General features: G+C 34.8%; 2 protein-coding genes across 4 annotated transcripts; one reads left to right on the top strand and one right to left on the bottom strand.

Annotated features, from left to right (window-relative positions):
- Positions 1 to 229: 229 nt before the first annotated feature.
- On the bottom strand, positions 230 to 9,694 carry pla2g7 (phospholipase A2, group VII (platelet-activating factor acetylhydrolase, plasma)). 3 transcript variants are annotated; one of them, XM_007245382.4, is made up of 11 exons: positions 9,532 to 9,694; positions 8,214 to 8,350; positions 7,680 to 7,830; positions 7,325 to 7,418; positions 7,163 to 7,231; positions 6,256 to 6,427; positions 6,055 to 6,168; positions 4,397 to 4,488; positions 2,349 to 2,519; positions 2,096 to 2,244; positions 230 to 1,807 (listed from the first exon to the last, which is right to left on the bottom strand). In XM_007245382.4, exons 1-11 carry the CDS (start codon positions 9,608 to 9,610, stop codon positions 1,707 to 1,709), a joined length of 1,329 nt encoding a protein of 442 aa, XP_007245444.3. In that variant the 5' UTR covers positions 9,611 to 9,694; the 3' UTR covers positions 230 to 1,706. The 3 variants fall into 3 exon arrangements, with proteins under 3 accessions (XP_007245444.3, XP_007245445.3, XP_015460320.3); XM_007245383.4 differs by having other exon boundaries at positions 8,214 to 8,354; positions 9,532 to 9,688; XM_015604834.3 differs by lacking the exon at positions 9,532 to 9,694 and adding an exon at positions 9,299 to 9,415 and having other exon boundaries at positions 8,214 to 8,354.
- Positions 9,695 to 11,786: 2,092 nt separating this feature from the next.
- Positions 11,787 to 18,560, top strand: mep1a.1 (meprin A, alpha (PABA peptide hydrolase), tandem duplicate 1). The gene is made up of 14 exons (XM_015604831.3): positions 11,787 to 11,882; positions 11,982 to 12,006; positions 12,117 to 12,158; positions 12,331 to 12,371; positions 12,579 to 12,654; positions 12,796 to 12,913; positions 13,062 to 13,237; positions 13,322 to 13,543; positions 13,927 to 14,073; positions 14,162 to 14,377; positions 15,409 to 15,873; positions 16,456 to 16,629; positions 16,729 to 16,790; positions 18,350 to 18,560. Exons 1-13 carry the CDS (start codon positions 11,823 to 11,825, stop codon positions 16,776 to 16,778), a joined length of 1,812 nt encoding a protein of 603 aa, XP_015460317.1. The 5' UTR covers positions 11,787 to 11,822; the 3' UTR covers positions 16,779 to 16,790; positions 18,350 to 18,560.
- The last annotated feature ends 620 nt before the right edge of the window (positions 18,561 to 19,180 follow it).

The following is a 19,180-nucleotide window of genomic DNA, read 5'->3' as shown; positions in this document are numbered from 1 at the left end:
GCATTTTGTGTTATTTAATTTGTGTATCCCCCTGTACACTGAGTTCTGGGAAAGAACATTTTTAAACTATAAATATAGAGTGAATAAAAATCATTTTTTAGACAAAAGAATGAAGCTTACAAAAACCTTTAGTTAAGTATTTTCTCTGCCGTTTTGTAAATAGCCAGTTTTGTGTAAAGCAGTGAATGAACAATTTTCTTTACATGTTTGAGTATGAAAAAAAAAAGTAAAGTGTTTGTCATTTTTATTGCAACATACATTAATATACAGCCTAAACCATTCATCCTGAAAGAAAGAAAAATAAGGCAGATTGTAGTGTATACTCAATTTCACTGACAGTTTTACAGATCATTAAAAATTATCATATTGCATAAGGAATGCATAATGAGTTCATAATGCATCACCTAGCAAATAAATCTGACACATACCTTAAGTTTATTTCCAACAAATGTACATGCTTATTGTCTAAAAAGAAACAAAACTGATCAAGTGGGTGGTACTGAGGTAATTGTTAGTGCACAGGAGGCCTCCAAATTGTTTTCCCCTCATTTAGCAATAAACTTTAATGTCACATTTTTTTTTGTATTTCAATGATTGGAAAAAAACCTGATTCTCAATATAAAAATGTAGTACTGCAAAATATAACCTGTAAAAACAAGGCACTTGGGACGGTAATATATTGACTAATGATTAAAATAGACTGATTGAGGGATACAGACAATAATGCTATATAAACAATTCCCATCTCAATTTAAATTAGTTATAATATGACCTGCATTGTCCGATCCTAGAAATTCAATCCAACACAGCAGCCAGAATTAGTCTTCTATATAAATGACAGAAATTTCCAATATAGCATGGTAAAAACACCTGTATTTCATGCTGTATTTCATGGTTGTGTATCTTTAGCTTTATTTAGGCTACAATCACACATCAGATAAATGTGGCCAAAATCCAATCCTTTACGTCATGTTACCCAGGTGTCCTTTGGGTGGCTGTGTAAATAGCCAAAAAAAAAAAAAGAATTAAATCTGACATTCAATTACAGTTTGGGCCACTTCTATTTGTGGTTTTGAAATCAGTGACATTTACGATTCGCTGCAACGAGACTGTATGAACAGCTAGTTTGAAATTCATGTTACTTTTACATCAAACTAAATGAATAAAAGACCACCAGGAGAACAGAATGTGGCTGTAAGTTGATTGGGGAGTGGGTTATAGAATTGAGTGAATTTGAATGAGTGGCAGGAACAATGACATAACAGACTTCATAAATCTTTTTAGATGCGTCTCTTTTAACAATATTGAAAGGCTTCTTATCACAGCCATGCAGTATTCCTAATCAATTGGCCCAATGGAGCTACAGATTGCGAAAAAAAACCTGTCCGTGGCCGAACAATGTGTCCTTTTTTGCGAGCTGAAGTGAATTGTTGGTGAGGATCTAGGCTGCAGCTTGAACTTATTTATAGCTCTTGAGTTTCTGACAAGGATTAAAACAAAACTTAACATGAAGCATTGCTCTGTCTGCATGCCTACCACTTACAAAGCACAAACCGTTCAGACAGATGTCAGACATGGGTTTAAAATATTTGTGGACAGCCTAAACTAAGTATCAGATTTGGGCCACTTGTACCTGCTGTGTGAATGTAGCCTTATAATGCAAAAAGTGATGAAATGAGGCACACTGCACATTTTCTACTGCTGGATTACATTGATGACTGAGGTATAGTGATATTGGTGCCTGGAATCAAGTTGTCGTCTTTCCCCTCAATTAGATGATCCCATTGATTGAAATCTTTGTTGAGAGCTGTGGGGGAATAAAAAATTATCAGATTAATCAAAAGGAACTGCACCATAGACAAGGTATTCATTTGTGAGGGGAAATCTAATTTACAGTTTTCCTTAAAGCCAACTTTTTGTTTGTTTTCAGCATAAACTATATCGATAATGTACAGAACAGGTCAATTTCTGACACCTATTTAACACTTTAATCTCAAGCATAGTGTAATAAATATCGGCTAGACCTGCTAGCGTGGCTTTTTACACATTTATAAAATCATATGTAGAAACATAATGTCAATTTATAAAAACCTACACAAGTGACGTTGAAGGAATGCCAGCGATGCGTGGTTGCAAAGGTCCATTGCTATGTGAGGATCAATTTCTCCTTTCAGCTTAAGGATCCTCCCAATCCAGTTACCGGTTAGAAAGGTGAAATCAGGGAAGCTCTGATGGACTGTCCCCCTGCCCAAAGAAAGTGAATTAAATTAAAAGTGTTTACAGTATTTTTAAATGTTTTGTCTTCTAAAAAGATTTATATTGGCACAATAATGTATTTAATCACTGACTTGATTGTGATCATTTTTCTTGGAATGAATGCGGAGTCCAACTTCTTCATACGGATAATATTCCCAGCCCACTGAAACTTCTCAGAGTTTATGAAGAACAAGGGCTGTTTCACATCTGGAAACATTTCCTCGTCGAGGGGAAACATCCACGTATCCAATGCAACACCACACCTGCAGTAAAAACAACTTGTGTTGTAATGCTGTTTTAAAATACCTGCGCTCCACAAATCAATGTGTTTATGCGTGAAAATGCAAGATTATACAAAACATCACACACATGCATACATGCATCACTGAACCCACATCCAGGTCTTGTGGTTTGGTGCACAGCACAACTTAGATTATGATCTAGAACTCACGTCACAGTGTAGCTAAATGCTTAAAGCCAAGTTATAGGTATCTGTCCTAAACTACATCTGATGATCCAACACTATAAAAACCTAATAAACACATGTAATTAACTTGCTTCAATGTTCTAAGTTAGCATTAAGCCCTGTGGACATGCATTTAAAATTATTACATTTACATAAAACAGCCAATCACATGAAACATGTTCTATTATTTGTTTGCAGTGCTTTTTTTTTTAAATTTGAGGTTAAAAACATGCCTTAGCTGCTGAACTACTTCAGGGGAAAAGTGTAATCTGAATTCACTGGACTATTTCTGTAGAATTGTTTGCTTATGGCATGTTCTGCCGAATCAGTCACATTTCTGTCCCCAGGAAATTATATGTATAACCGTGGACACAAAATAACTTTTTACTATACATTTACTATACATACTATACGAAATACATTTTACTATTAAGCACAGTGTGTTGTACACTGAATTGATTGCAAAAGTAATATAGCAAAAAAAACGACTTAAAACACTGGGAAAATTGCATTTGTTACCTGTCCCCACTCTCTTACTATAAACTATAGCCATAGCCTATAACCATGAAATATAATTAATAGAATCCTAACCACAACCTAAATATCCATAATATTTAAATTAAAATACACATTTTAGTTATGTCCCAGGGTTTCACTTATTCCTGTTACCGTAACAAATTACCCCATCTGAAACATGGAACAGGAAGTTACATCAGCTGGTTTTTCATGGGAAAAACAAAATAAATTCCTTCATTTGTTTTTCTGTATTTTGATCTATTGTGAGTATAACTGAGGAGGACACTCTGAACACTCTTTCCTGTTACCTAAATTAATTTTATAGATATTATTTAATTTTTTTAATACAAATTTTTGGAAAAATCACTGAAATGTATTGTGTCCTCATGCTGTTAGCATAGCCATTTAGCTATTTTTCAAGTATTGGTAATTCTACACTAAAAACTCATTACTGTTACTTTTAGTCCTGTTACTTAAAACATAAAAAGTAACAGGACTAAGTGCCAGTAGCAGGAGTGAGTTCTAGTAACAGGAGTTCCCTGGTATATTTATTTGTGTTATTAATGTGCATATTAGTTAAACCACTTTATTTAAATGCAAACCAATTTTGTTTGGTTCATTTAACCATTTGTTTAATCAATTGCATGGTGATTAATTTGATCAATTTTAGGTTTGGGTTTTCTTGAGATAAAAACAGATTTGTATATTTTAGAAAAATTCAATGTGCATGCATTTATAGTGATTTATATTGTCAACAATATTAATTATTTGAACATGCAGTCAACCATTTCTTTAAAATAAAGACTTTCTTGAGAGAAAATCAAAGAATTAGTGGACTTGCTTTTAAACATGGTTTTTAAATGTCACATGAGTTTTGGAAACAGGAATGAGAAAAATGTAACCATCTTCGAATTAGAAACTTTGTAAAGCTGCCTGAGATTGACCAGTACGTGATTTCAATAATTAAATACATGTGTTATTAGATTCAGAGTTGAAAAAAGATCAAATATAAAAGATAAATTTAATTTGAAAGAGTTACCAGCAAAAGGTTAAATGGCGCTTCCACTTTTGGAAAGAGGTATTAAAACAATATACTATCCTTGTGCAGTAATTTAAAGTACCTGTGATGGATGTTTAAAACACTGTTGTGATACTCACTTGAATCTGACTTCCTTGCACAAACACTCGATCACTGTGGCTCCACCAAAAGAATGACCCATAATTGCTATTCTACATAGGTCCATACCATTCTGTAAAGGGACATAAACATGAATGAAACCTGTATCAGTGATGACAGAAAATGGCAGTGTTTAGAAAATGTTAGCAAGAATTAAACTGTTCTTTCCCATTAGCCTTCATCACTACACCATTTAAAATTTACCATAACAACTTTAACAATATTCAAAGCTGAAATATTAAGATTGTTCATAAAAAAAAGTGTTTATGTACATTTAAAATGACACACAGTTGATTATTTTGTGTTTGTGTGTGGCTATGCACTGAAAATATTTTGATATGCGATTAAACGATGAATAAGAAAATTACATCTAAATGTACACATTTGGTAGCAGATTATCTGTTTTTTTGTGAGGAAAAAGTCTTAAAATAAATAAATCTTTACAATTAGTTGCATATTTCTCGTCCCTCCCACCAACTACCTACTAAAATGAATGCTCATTGTTTTAGGATCTGGTGACTAGTCTAAAATCTCCCTTTTTTTCTCCTTGATGAAATGTTTTTTTGGTTTTGGTTCCTTGTTTTGCTGCATGATTAAGGTTAACCAGATTGGATTGCACTTCTCTAGAAGTTATCAGACAGTTTGTTTTTGCAGTTTCCTTAAAAAAGGTTTAGTGAGCCCATTCCAGAAGCAACCATGCAAGTCTAAACCCATGCTGCTACATCAGAGATGCTCTCAAGGTCTTCAAGCAGCAGACTGTTGTACCTTTACTACTGACCTGTGGAGGTTGTTGATGCCACTTTTGTTTTAGTTTTTCCTTCACTGCTTTTTTTCCAGATGACCTTTATTATGTTGCTCTCTTACAACATGGCACAATTTGTTTCATTCAATTTTTATATAATTTACACATCTAGAAGTTAATATCAATAATAACAACTAATTATATAAAATGCAAATGTGTGCAGCTCTGTATCAGAAATGGTCCTTACCACTCTAAGAATACCCTTCATTGTTGATTGGTGGTTGTTAATGTACCAAGTTAAATATTTTTTACTTGCTGCTAAAACTATTTTAAGCTCATATTACAAATAAAGTTCAGTATCTTTATATGATACTGCATTAATATGTATTCCTGCCAGTTCTTGCCAGAACACACACAGAACACAGATTTGCATTTGTTTTCCAACACTCACTCAAACAATAATATCATTGTAATGAGTATGTTTATGACAAAACTTCCTCCAACTACTTATTGACTGCCAGTTAACCACAGATACTTTTATACTCAACCAACTCAAATTGTAGATTTTAGTCTTTTATCTCCTGAATTTAAGACGGATGATAAGCTGATAGATGTTTGGTAGGCTGTTTAAAAAGTAATTCTATAAAATTCTAGTTTATGTAAAGTCTTAAGAGTGTAATGTTTGCTTTCAATTCCAGTTATATTAATTTCCTATCTAAGACAGTAATAAATATCCTTTCATATTCCCTCTTAGAATGCAGCTTTTTTTAAACATTTAAATAGTCCTGAACACTCACACCATTACCTGATATATACATGGAGCTTTATAAAAAACAAATGTCGTTCCTCTATGGTCTCACACTAAACCAAATTTTAAATTTAGACAATGTTACTCACCTCCAGTGTTGTAAAGTCAAACTCTGATTCCAAGACATTTTCCACAGACTTCCCTGCATTGATGTCAAAAAGAAGATCCAACGCTCGGATGCATTCATCTGCTCTTTGTTTCACCTTTAAAACATATATGATTGGAAATAAGATACAGCACAGCAGTTAGAAATGAGACTTTTCTCAATGACAGTGTAGTTAGACTCTCACTTGCTTGTTTCTAAGAGGGAATTCCCGCTCTCCTGTTTTTAGTGGCCTGTAGTACATCCACTGCTCTTCCAGATTGTCGGACACAGGCCGGAAGTTTTCACGCTTTCCAGGAGGTTTTGGTTGTGCCTCACTCCGCTCCTTGTAGTAGAATGTTGCAGATGCTGATTCATCTCTGACATTAAAAGAAAATAAAATAAGGGAGGGTTAGAGGGTTATGACTATATTTCATGAATCTCAAAGAATACATTAATACATTACATCACATTTCAGTTTCACCAAAAATTAATAAGATGCTGTGCAATAGTAAATACTGTAAAAAAAAATACTTTGAAGTAGATTTTTTTTGTCCGGCCTATCAATTTGTGGCAGTGTGACAAAAAAAACAGGCTTGTAATGTATTTTTTTATGTTGATCAGATAGACTGTGTTTATGTAAAAATATCCATCATTATTAATGAGCAGTAGAGCAAGCACAGGAACCTTTAATTTTCTTTTTGTGTTTTGACACAAAGCTTCTATAAGTCAGATATATCAATACCTGACAAGATAAAAAATTATGTTTATTTCATTAAAGTATCCAATAATGTGGCAAATTTGGGTAATTAGCTGATTAGTGACAATATGTCTTTCACTTTCAGTCCAGACCTCTGTACCTAGGTCCTGCTTTTCATGAGTGCACCAAAGCATACTGATAAGAATGTGATGACCTGGTTTGTACTATTGTCTACACACTTCTCACACACTTACTTTGACATAAACAGCATCTCATTGACATTGGCCAGTTTGTCTATCAGGTATACTTTTCTATTGTTGTCCGTAAATGATCATCTCTTATCCCCAAACCTCAGTCATGCACATGTCCGGTAAGATGGACTTTTGTGTCCAAATCCAAGTTAAAAAGGACAAACCTGTGTTCCACCGCGGCAACAACAAAGCCCTGTGAGGCCAGCTCTGCACATATGGCTGAATACAATGTCCTGTTAAACACAACACAGACACACTCCATGTGAAACTGCAGGTCGCTTAAAGTTCAGACATTTTTAAACTGTAATATTCAAAATTAAATTTACCTGAAAGCTCCAAGTCCATGGGAAAAGATTACTACTGGGTATTTTTCGCCTGGTTTAAAAGGTGCATTGTATGCTGCTGGGATTTTGTAAGACCCTAGGTGGAGAAAAATGTTGAAATTAAACAGTAAACAGTACTTACGTCTGCCTCATACAATTATTACTTAAGGGCCAGTGCGACGTTTTTTTAACATGTAAACATTTAGCCCACTCATCTGGCTTGTACACAGACAGTATAGGTACATATAGACACAACTATAAAACTTATGTTTTATTCCAGGCTCAGAATAAAAACTTAATTAGATTATAAAATGAGTGTAAACATTGTGACTGGTGTCTGAAGAAAACTATCTCTTACCAAAGAGATAGTTGAAAATTCGTTCACTCAGTGATCTGCTCATTTTCATGAAGTCTGCAAGGCCATTAAAGTATTCTCTGCACGGAACCCAGTCTGGCTTCTCAAAACCCTCAGATGTTTGGCACGGATAGTACAATCTGAAGAACGTTCCCTGCAAATCAATACAATTCTGGTTAGAAAAAGAGCTGACTGGAGATTTTTGTGTGTGTTTGTGTGTGGAGGGTGTAGGGGAGCAAGCAATCATTATGCGAATATCTATTAAATAAATCATAATTTAAAAATATTAAACAACATTGTGAACAGCTTAGAGGGGGGGTTTCACAAACAAAATTTCTCAGTAGTACAGAGTACAGTTCAATAGGAATGTCCTTCTCAGCTCTTATCCTGCTTTGTGAAACACCGCCCCCTACTCTTATTGTTTTCATACAATAATCCTTTAGGCATACACACTTTGAACATGTCATATGCCCTTGGCTGAATACAGCTAAAGAGAGAAAAAACTCATACAGCAGAAACACTACAAGAAGCACTTGCCTGTACTGTGTGGCCCACCATTAAATCCGTACACCCCACTTGGTGTGGCCCTTTCGCGGCTGGGATCCCCAAAGCGTTGTGACAGCTTGAATTCCCCATTACAGCAGACAGCAGGCTGTTCCACTTACGCTTTAAACCTGTCTGGCAGACAGAGACACACAGGGAGAGAGATGTGACTTACTACAGGAAAAAGAGCTAAATCATCACAACCGACATGAGTCAAGTGATCTGGTTGTGGTTAACTGAGTCACCTAGCTACAGCTCTGGAAAAAAAAATAAGTGACCAATTCAGTTTCTAAATCAATTTCTCTGTTTTTGCTATTTATAGGTATATATCTGAGTAAAAATGAACATAAACTGTAAACTACAGACAACATTTCTCCCAAATTCCAAATAAAAATATTGTCATTTAGAGCATTTATTTGCAGAAAATGAGAAAAAGCTGAAATAACAAAACATATACAGAGCTTTCAGACCTTAAATAATGCAAAGAAAACAAGTCCATATTCATAAATGTTAAAATGGTTTAGAAATGAATATTAGGGGAAATAACACTGTTTTAATCACAGTTTTGATGCATATTGGCATGTTCTCCTCCACCAGTCTTACACACTGCTTTTGGATAACTTTATGCCACTCCTGGTGCAAATATTTAAGCAGTTCAGCTTCAGCCTGATATAGCCTGATCTCCTTTACTAGCTAGTTACACTAGTTATATAAATATATAACTACATGGAGCTGCTAACTATAATAATCTAGGTAAATTAGGTTAAAGTGTGCTAGCGTCAGGTTAGCTGTTTTCCAAAGTCTTAAGTGTGAATAAAGGTCAGCGCTCTTTAATCTCTAGTTAGTTAAACTACTTGTGTTAAACTGTGTTAAACGATAATCCACACCAGTGGAGCCAGGTTTAGCATGGCTAACACCAGGTTAGCTCATGGTACCAGATTTTGACAGCTGTTTTTTAAAAACGAAAGTTGACACAGAGGACAGTTTTTTTTCAGCAGCTAGCGTTAACTCACCACACAGTCAACTTAACGTACCGTATTAAAACACATTAAAACACACAGTGAAACACTTCTACTTACTGTCAGAGAGGAAATACATCCAGCAAAGCTAAAAACTGTTGATAAAACTGAACTTAATCAGCTAAGCTATCGTAACTAGTTATCTGAGGTGCTCGTCTCTATCGAGCACAGCGCTGTGTGTGTGTGTGAATGATATAACTTCACTGAGCGGTTAGCCTAGCTGTGGGCGCTAGCTCCACACAGCCCCGCGGATCCGACCCTTCACTCTGTCCCTCTCATAAACTCCTCATTACCTGAGCCACACAGCGGCCTGTCAGACACCCCTCTCAGCGGCGCTGCCCGTACCAGTCTCCGGAGAGCAGGAGCGGACATAGAGCGGAGCCGCAGTCAGACTGAAACTCGTCCCAGCCCAGTCTCCTCCACTCCTGCCCCGCCGCTCCATAGTTCCGGTGAGAGCAGCGTCCTCCACAGTAAACAAACCGAGCGGAGAAACAGCTCCCCACACGGCCCTGCCAGGATACACCACTGCCTGGGTCACTCCACACCCACACTATCTGTCCATATTGTCCTGTACAGGGTTTTACATTTCATACAAACACTCCGTAACAACACATTTTACACCTAGTACCAGATTTACTTTCATTAAACACATTCAATAGACACAGAGTGACATTATCAAGTCTTTTCTTTTTACTAATTATGTTACTATTAAATGTTCTTGACTGGGATAAACATACAGTATACAGTATTATTAAGTTAAATAGCAATACTGATAATACATCTCCTATAAACAAAATACTAAGTCTTACACTCATAGTTGTTTTGCCATTTGCCTTAAAAGTGTGACAGACATATATTTTGGTCTCGTTTAAGTGTCTGAAGAGCGGGTTTTAGAGTGGCTTTGGGCTGAATATTTTTGTTGGACCTGGTAACTCTGACTGTTGTTTTACTGTGGTTAACTGCACTACCTTACACACACACAAAAATATTTTTATACTTCATATTTTAATGAATTTTTCTGTATGATTCTGTCTTATCCTTCTTTTGTAACTTTGTGTACTATGTATACCTGCTACTGGATGCCCAGGATGTCTCTCTGGGATCAATAAAGTATCTATCTTTCTATCTCTAATATAGAAGCATCATAATTACCTTCCATTTAACTCTTACATGCTCAACATGGGTCAAAAGTCAAGAGTTTTAATTTAATTTTAATTTATGTCTTTGCAGTGAATTAATTTAATCATTCAGTATGTAAGGTATTTTTCAATTTACGTGTTTTTCACCATACATCCGTGTTTTATTTTTCCTTCTTCACTTTTGAATAAAAGCCCTTTTTGCATCACTTCTCTCCTAATACACAACATGGGTCAAAATGATCTGTGTTTCTATGATATATCTAAAATAATCAAGTAAACAGTATTTTTTTTTTGTTTAGCACAAATCTTATTTTTTATTTATTTCTCTTACTTCATGAAGAAGCACAGCTTTAGTATTTGTACATTAAGTTTACACACAGGGGTCAGACACGACCCACCATTTTCCATTTAACACCTTCAGCACAGTTCCCATTAAACAGCTTTTTAATCAAAATTGAAGAAAGTACGAAAAAATGTTAGAAAGGAAAACACAATGTATTCATTTAATCATTCAGCTATATTTGACAGTAGTGAAAGATAACTGTGCGTAATATTTGATGAGGTTTAGGTTATTTTAAAAGTGACTACATTACCTGTCAGAAAGTTACAAGTAATTATTATTTACTAGCTATTAACTGTTGATATATTTTGTTTTAGTAGCTAAATCTACTATAGTATGCTCAACTTACTATTGCATTTATCTAACTACATAACTATGGGAGGTAAATCCTGCCAAAAATACAATTGAAATAAAAATAAAATAAAATAAAAATGCAGATAATGTTTAGCACTTTAGCACTCTTTTAGCAATTGTGTAAAAATATTATGACAAAATCAAAAATGAAAATAAATCATTTAATTTGCAGTTTCATTTTTCACTTGAGCATGAGTCATATGTAATACAAATAAAATAAAAAATGTCCTCATACTTTTGATTATATAGTAAGCATTTAACAAAAGCATTTGTTTCTTTACACACGTGGAACCGTAACAGTTTAGGAGCCATGCACTCAACAAGTATTATCTAAAATGTATTTAAAATTTATACTGTACTAAGCCTACATTCTAACCAATGTATTCCTCAGAGTACAACCAGATACAAAACAGTTTTCAAGCTTAAAAGAAGATTAGCTTTATTAGACTTGCATTTAAAACATGTACATGTGTAGAAGTTCACTGCATTGTATAAAAAAGACAGATGTGCAGGTCTTTAAAATGTGACAGCTGGAACAGTTCCCTCGAGTGCCTTGTGCTGCACATTATGGTGTCAATGGTGACACTAAAATATTATGTTAAAACACATGTATCTGTGTCATAAAATGATACTATCTTCAGATGGGCATTACTTCAAGGACTACTAGGGCCATAACTTATATAAGTGTGACCAAAGTTCTTTCTCTTCACCTTTTAAGTCTTGGCAAAATACCTACTGCTTCACACTCAGGATGTACTTGCTGGAACTACTTTTCTTTAGTGGACTGGCTGCTGGGGCAGTCTGCCATGCAGTAAGTACCCACAGCCCTGTTAAATTCTGTGCTTGCTGTAATAATATTTTTTGTAATATCTAGTACATTTATTTCAACTTCCTTTCATTTGTATTTAAGCTTCCAGTATCAGGTCGAGTGCATGGTATGTCCGATCTTAAATCTGTGTGCATTTATTTTAGATCTTTCATCTGTGTATAAATTGCATATAATAAAAGAATAAGAAACACGTTGAATTATTGTTTAATTTTGCAGAAGTTGAAGATGAGCCTAATGAGAATCCTTTCAGTAATCTGGGTAAGAAATGTGTCATTTTAAATAACGTTTTATAAAACTTTAAACGTATAAAGCACTTTCAGTTCATGTTTTGAAAAAAATTGCCATACAGTTCAGGATTACTGCATTTTTTCTCATATGTAATGAAACAGGCTTATGAAAAGTCCAAAATGTTTATGTTTTGGTTTAACAGGAGCACAAGCCCGCTTGATTGAAGGAGATATCCTCCTTCCTGTAAGTATATAGAGTATTTTAATGTCCTTTTACTTTGTGTTTGCTATAATTTATTCTGGGATCTGAGTTAATTTATCTCACTGTGTTTTTTTTAAAATCCTGTATATCCATATATGTGCTATATATTAAAATTAAAATGCATTGTAATGCTGTTTCAGTACATTTTATTTATCTACAGTCTTTGATTGTTTGTCTTATTTTTGACAGCCTGGACGAAATGCTCTGATCAATGAGGTTTATAGGTGGACATTCCCTATCCCTTACATTCTGTCTGACAGCCTTGGTAGGTTAAGACCATATTAATGTCTCTAAACTTGATCTGATTCTATAATGAATTCCTAAATGACAGGAAAAATGTTTTTGATATGACCCTAACACTCTTGTAAATGAATGATATCTATTGATTTCTATTTTATTCTTTTAGAGCTGAATGCAAAAGGAACAGTCTTTCAAGCTTTTGAAATGTATCGGCTGAAGTCCTGTATTGATTTTAAACCTTATGAAGGGGAGAAGTCATTCATCAAGTTTGAGAAACAAGGCGGGTATGTGTTTAAATTCTTTTGAATTTTAATCCTTACCTACTGTATATACCTGTTTGTTGGATATAGCAGACTGAATAATGTGTGAGAGTGTACTGTACTCAATACTGAGCTGCATTGTACAGACTAGATATTTCATTGTTATATTTAGGTGCTTTTCCAGTGTGGGGAAACAACCCAGTGGACAGGTACTATCTTTGGGCACCCGCTGTGACCATAAGGCTATTGTTGAGCATGAATTACTGCATGCACTGGGCTTTTACCACATGCAGTCACGTCAGGATCGAGATGACTATGTGAAGATCTGGTTGGATCAAGTCACTGACGGTATGCTTATATGCTCTTTTTATTACAGTACCTGTTAAGTGTCAATAATGAATTATCTATAGCCTTGTTTCCTCTCCTTTCCAGGCCTGCAGCACAACTTCAACAAATATGACGACAGCTTTGTCACTGATATGAACACACCATACGACTATGAGTCAGTCATGCACTACAGGCCATTCTCTTTCAACAAAGACCCCGACATCCCCACCATCACCACCAACATCCCAGAGTTCTACAACATCATCGGGCAGTATCTAGACTTCAGCGAACAGGACGTTGTGAGACTGAATAAAATGTATAACTGCAGTAAGTGCTGTTTATTTAATTTCCCATAAATCAGGAATACTAACATGAAAGAGTCTTTGAAAGCCCTTATTTTAAACAATACACTTACTCTATCACAAAACAGTATGAAGATATTCATATTCATATTCATTCCATCACAACACAGCTCAGTGATGGGGATTTATACTGCAAGTTGATGATTGGAATCGCGCAGCTTCATAGCATGTCATACTACAAAATAGAGATTATACAACCTGTGTTTAGATAGTGTCTAAAAACTTGAACATGTCATGTCTTGTATTGTATAGTTGCTTGTATAGTATAGAAGTGCTTCTCATTACTTCAGTATATGAACTTTCAAAAGTCATGATGTGTAAATAAAAGAACATCACAATCTTTTTTAGGTTCCACTCTAACCTTGCTGGATCAGTGCACTTTCGAATACATCAATATATGCGGCATGATCCAGAGTCCCACGGATGATGAAGACTGGGTTCACACCAAGAGCACCCCTGGCTCTGAAGACCACACTCTTATAGGACAGTGTAGGGGTCAGTATCAGTCACTGGCAAATGTGTACATTTTTATTGACTGATTTTTGTTGGTTTTGCTAACATTTTTATAGCTTTTGATTTTCAGATGCAGGATACACAATGCACTTTGATACTGCGCTTGGAACAGCAGGGGGGTCTGCCATGCTGGAGTCCAGGCTACTTTACCCTAAAAGAAAGCTCCAGTGCCTTCAGTTCTTTTACAAAATGACTGGCAGCTCAATGGACAGGCTGGTCATCTGGGTCAAGATGGATGATGGAACAGGGACAGTGCGCAAGCTGAAGAAAGTGCACACAATTTGGGGTACTTATCTTACTCCACACACTTATACTTGCACTATCAATCACAAGTTTGGAATCACGTTAAATGAAGCATTTTTGTTATTTTGTATTATATTTTATATAGTAATAATTTAATATACAAGTAGATTTAATATAAAACCAATAAGCCAAGCTATGGGGACCTAATTAAACATTGTGTTTAATATGTCCCACCAAAGCAGCTAATGCTACGAAACTTCTAAAGGTGCCCTGTGCTTTCTATCACCAAGTACATCTACAGTGGATCTACAGTATATACAGTCCATTATACAGTATATAATGGTGGATCTACAGTAAATACAATAAATTAATTGCACGTATTGGCCAAGGACATCCCACAAATAAACAGTAAATACTCACCATGTTTTACCAATATGATACAAAAGAAAGTAGAGCAATTGCTTCAAGGTCCAGTTTTGTCAGGTGCTTTTGACAGTAGACAGGAGTTAGCATGGGCAATGATGGGCATTGATGCAAATGTAAAATTAAAAATAATTTAATATAATTGTTAGAATCAGACATGGCCAGACAGGGAATTTATTAAATATTTTTTTTGTTTTCAAATATAAAAAAACAACTGTGTATTATGTGTGTTGATGGGTAAGATTGAGTAAGATGATGGTAAGATTCTACCATCATATCATATCATATCTATATTGCCAGTGTATTTTATATTTTCCATTAATTTTCTCACTTAATACCTAAATATACTGTTCACAAATGTACTGCTGCATCTTTACAGCAGAATGCTATGAAGAAAAAGAAACATATGCACAAATATTATTTGACACCAATTTCAGGGGTAGACGATGGCTATTTTTTAAATATTTTGCATCAACATGGGAGATACAGTCAGCATATTTTGACCTACACATTTATAGCATTCACTTTAGGTGTCTCTAATGAAATGCTCTATGAGTGTGAGTAAAGGCTAAGCACACTGTATAAAGTGAAAACTCAGCACATGTAAAGTAAATGACCAAACCTGAATCAGTGTGTTTTGTCTTTCTATAGGTGACGATGATAAAGGCTGGAAAATTGCTCACGTGCCTATGGATGTTGGAGTGAAATTTCGTTATGCGTTTCAGGGGGTGAAGGGGGACCCTAGTAATTCCAATGGGGGTATGTTCATAGATGACATCAGTCTGGTTGAGACACGCTGCCCCTCTGCTGTCTGGCGCATCCAGAATTTCTCTCAGATCATGGCGGAAGCTGATCATAACACTTTCTTGGACAGCCCACCCTTCTACAGCCCTGAAGGTTACGCCTTTGGCATCCGCGTGTACCCTCTTGCAAACTACACTGACTACACAGGCAACTACACCGGCCTCTACTTCCATCTGGCCAGCGGAGAGAATGACATGGTCATGCAGTGGCCTGCTGTGGACCGCCAGGCCACTTTAGTAGTAATGGACCAGGATCCAGACATCAAACTGAGGATGTCCTCCGCTCGAAGTCTCACCACAGACCTGTCAACAAGTACGGTTCTGTTATTTAATTTAGGCCTAGTCCTGAGCTAGTTTACACTTTTGACACCTCACTCCATAGATATAGTGGATTTTGTAGGGCTGATTTCAAGACAAGATTAAGCCTGGTCTTGGACTACACAGCAATTTGAATTTAGTGATTGTTCATAGAAAAGAGGCCTAATCCTTGTCTGGGAAATTGCCCTATATCTACAGGTTTAAGTCTGCACTTCTTATTTTCTTCTGTTTGACTAGACATTTTGCTTTGTTTCTGTTGTATTCCTCATCCACAAAAAACAAACAATTTTTTACAATTCATATTATAATAAACTATGTTTACTTATACTGAGCAACATGGTAGTCATAACCATGACAGGTTTAGAAACATAATCAGAAAGTGATATTTGCTATACAAAGAAAATATACTGTTTTATATTCTGTTTGAAGGTTTATTAGTCTGTTTATTATTAGTAAGGATTCTTAAACTGGTTCTCAGGGACCCCTGGATATTTTCTGTTTCAGAGCAAAAATAAGTATAATGAGAAAATAGTATATATCCTGTGAAAAAACTCATTACCCAAGTTTCTTTTTTCAGCTCCTGAAGACAAATTGTATTGGGACAATCCAGCAAAGGTTGGAACCTACGACTCTGCCTGCCAGTGCTACAGAGGTGAATCAATGGGATGGAGAAATTTCATCAAACACTTTGATCTACGCAGACGTAATTACCTAAAAAATGATGACCTCATAATCTTTGCTGATTTTGAAGGTAGGTCTACAACAACTCCAATTCAGTCTTTTAACAAAGCATTTAACACTGAACATAATTAAAAGTTTCACTTCTGTTCTTATTTATCTTTTTTTAAAGACTTAACGCCCTTGAAGAATAGTGAAGTCCCTATTGTAACAGAGGAATAAAACTATGAAGAGGTGAGTTTGCAACATCAGCACACAGATCATGCCACAATGCATTCACATGTTTCTCACATGAAAGTCCTAGGACTCATTTCCAGCTGAGGACATGATCACAGTAACCAAACTGACCACTGGTTCCACAGTTTGCAGACAGCTGGTGAGGTCAGCAATTCCCAGGGTTGCATGAATGTGTAAACATGTATTGAATCTGTGGTTTCTCTTTCTGTTTTTTTTCTCTTTCTGTCTTTTTATGAGAACTTTTGATGAGAATGAAAAAATACCAAACATTTTTAATTTTTAATTGCAATTTTTTAAGAAAAAGGTTTTGCAAGGTTTTAATGTCACCACTGTGGGTTTCATCACCGTTCACTACAGATATGGACTTTCTTAGTCTACTCCACAATCTGAATTTAGTTTATTTTAAGACATTCATGAGTAAAGTTGCTCTTGTGTGGCAATTTTGACAATTCTGCCAATTTATAATGAATATTATATTAAATATTCAATAATATTCATACCTTATATTTATATGAAGATGATTTTAAGTAAACCTGAATAAAGAGAGCAGTGAGTTTTTGACTGTTTGCACCACTGGCAGCAACACTGTTTGTTACATTGTCTAACAGGATCCTGTCTTGACTTGTAAACTGATAAAACCATAAGGGAAATAATCTGGTTTTACCTGTCTACGAGCCAAGGCACCTGAGCAATAATCTTACATAATCAGGCAGATGCATGAACTGATAATGGATTTGATCTTTGTACAAATTGCTGTGAATTGTGCAAATGAAAGATTATAGTGCTAGTTATTGTTCTTTAATGTCTGGGCAAATGTGAAGCACTACTAGTGCAACAAACAGTTTCATACCAAGTCTACAGTCACTACACTTATAATAAACTGTATTTATTGTAGTTTATATCACACTCAATGAATATATCAAGAATTGTTCTTTGGATTGATGCTTAGAAGAATAACTTTTTAGTTTACAGCTATTTTGGACCATAAGGAACCAACACATTATTTAAAACTGTTAAAACAAACTTTTTAATTAATCTTGCCATTTGTATTCTCCTAAATTATTTGACAGTTGTGTATGTTTATGCAATCTTAATTTATTACTGTATATCTAACAATAAACAGATTTTCTGAACATTGGTTTTACTGTTTAACATGTTTAGCATTGTGTCTGTTAGTAAACATGAAAGTAGTCAACAGTCAGTCATCCTATTATTTCAGCCATTATAATATAATGGCAATACAATAGCATAATTATACATTTTCATGTTACTTTTAAAGTGCCTAATACTTTTAAATGATTAACTTTCAGGCATTTGGAATTGTAAGATAAAAAAAAAAAAAACATTAATAAAATATAACTAAAGTTTTAGACAAATTTGAAACAACAGCTTATTTACACTAATGGTCTATTCCCACCAAATAAACACAATGGGCAATACTGACATCATTACAGTTATATTTATATAATGTAAAATAAGTTGAAAATGTACTTATTGTGACAGGCCAATTTGTATCAGAAGTATGTAACTGAATACCTTTGTGTGTCTCATTTCAGTGTTTATCCTCGACCAGTCGCCAGTCCTGAAGAGCTGAAGAGTTGATGAGATCCAGCAGAAGCTGCAGTGAAATTACATGAACAATGTGTCAAATGTGTTTAAAAAAAATTGCATTGTGAAAATCTATGTATTTTATCAACCCACACCGCATATAGGTTCTTACATTTCTTTTGTTTGTTTTAATTCTCAATAAAGTATTTAAAAAAAGTTGTTGTTTGGTTTTAATACAATTAATACAATTCACCTTCACTGGTCAATTCTACATTTCCACACACTTTTAAAAATCACGTGTAAATCGCTTTATGTTTTTTCAAAACCAGTGCGTAATAACTTTGAATACTATGATAACTCTAGGAGAAACTAGTAAAATAATATTATTGATTTGCAGTAAACAAGTGTTTGTTCAGACATTCTAACATTATGATAAACACAAATTAATAATTGATATGTGTGTTAATTATTTCCATAGCTTTCCTCAGGAGGGCCAGTATTTACAATAACCATCCAGTATCTGGTTTATTTAATCAATAATTTATTAATGTAAATGAGTTGACATTCACAGAGCAAACATATAGGTTTTTCTAACCTAACTATCTACAGTATATCTTTATACATCAACAACACATTCTAAATACTCACTGCATTATTAGCTGGCAATATAAAGCATTTACTCCATAATATGTGTGTTTCAGTAGCAGAGAGAATGGGCAAAAAAGGTACCTTCTTTACCATGACAGTAGCATTCTTTAGGATTCAATTTAGTTGTCTTATTTTTAAAGAAAACAATATTTGGCTTAATAAGTTTTCAGAACGGAAATACAAAATTAATT

Source organism: Astyanax mexicanus, chromosome 1 (assembly GCF_023375975.1).
Source record: "Astyanax mexicanus isolate ESR-SI-001 chromosome 1, AstMex3_surface, whole genome shotgun sequence".
Lineage (NCBI taxonomy): Eukaryota > Metazoa > Chordata > Actinopteri > Characiformes > Acestrorhamphidae > Astyanax > Astyanax mexicanus.
Note: the sequence above shows the minus strand (reverse complement) of the source record. Positions and strands in the feature narration are given on the sequence as shown.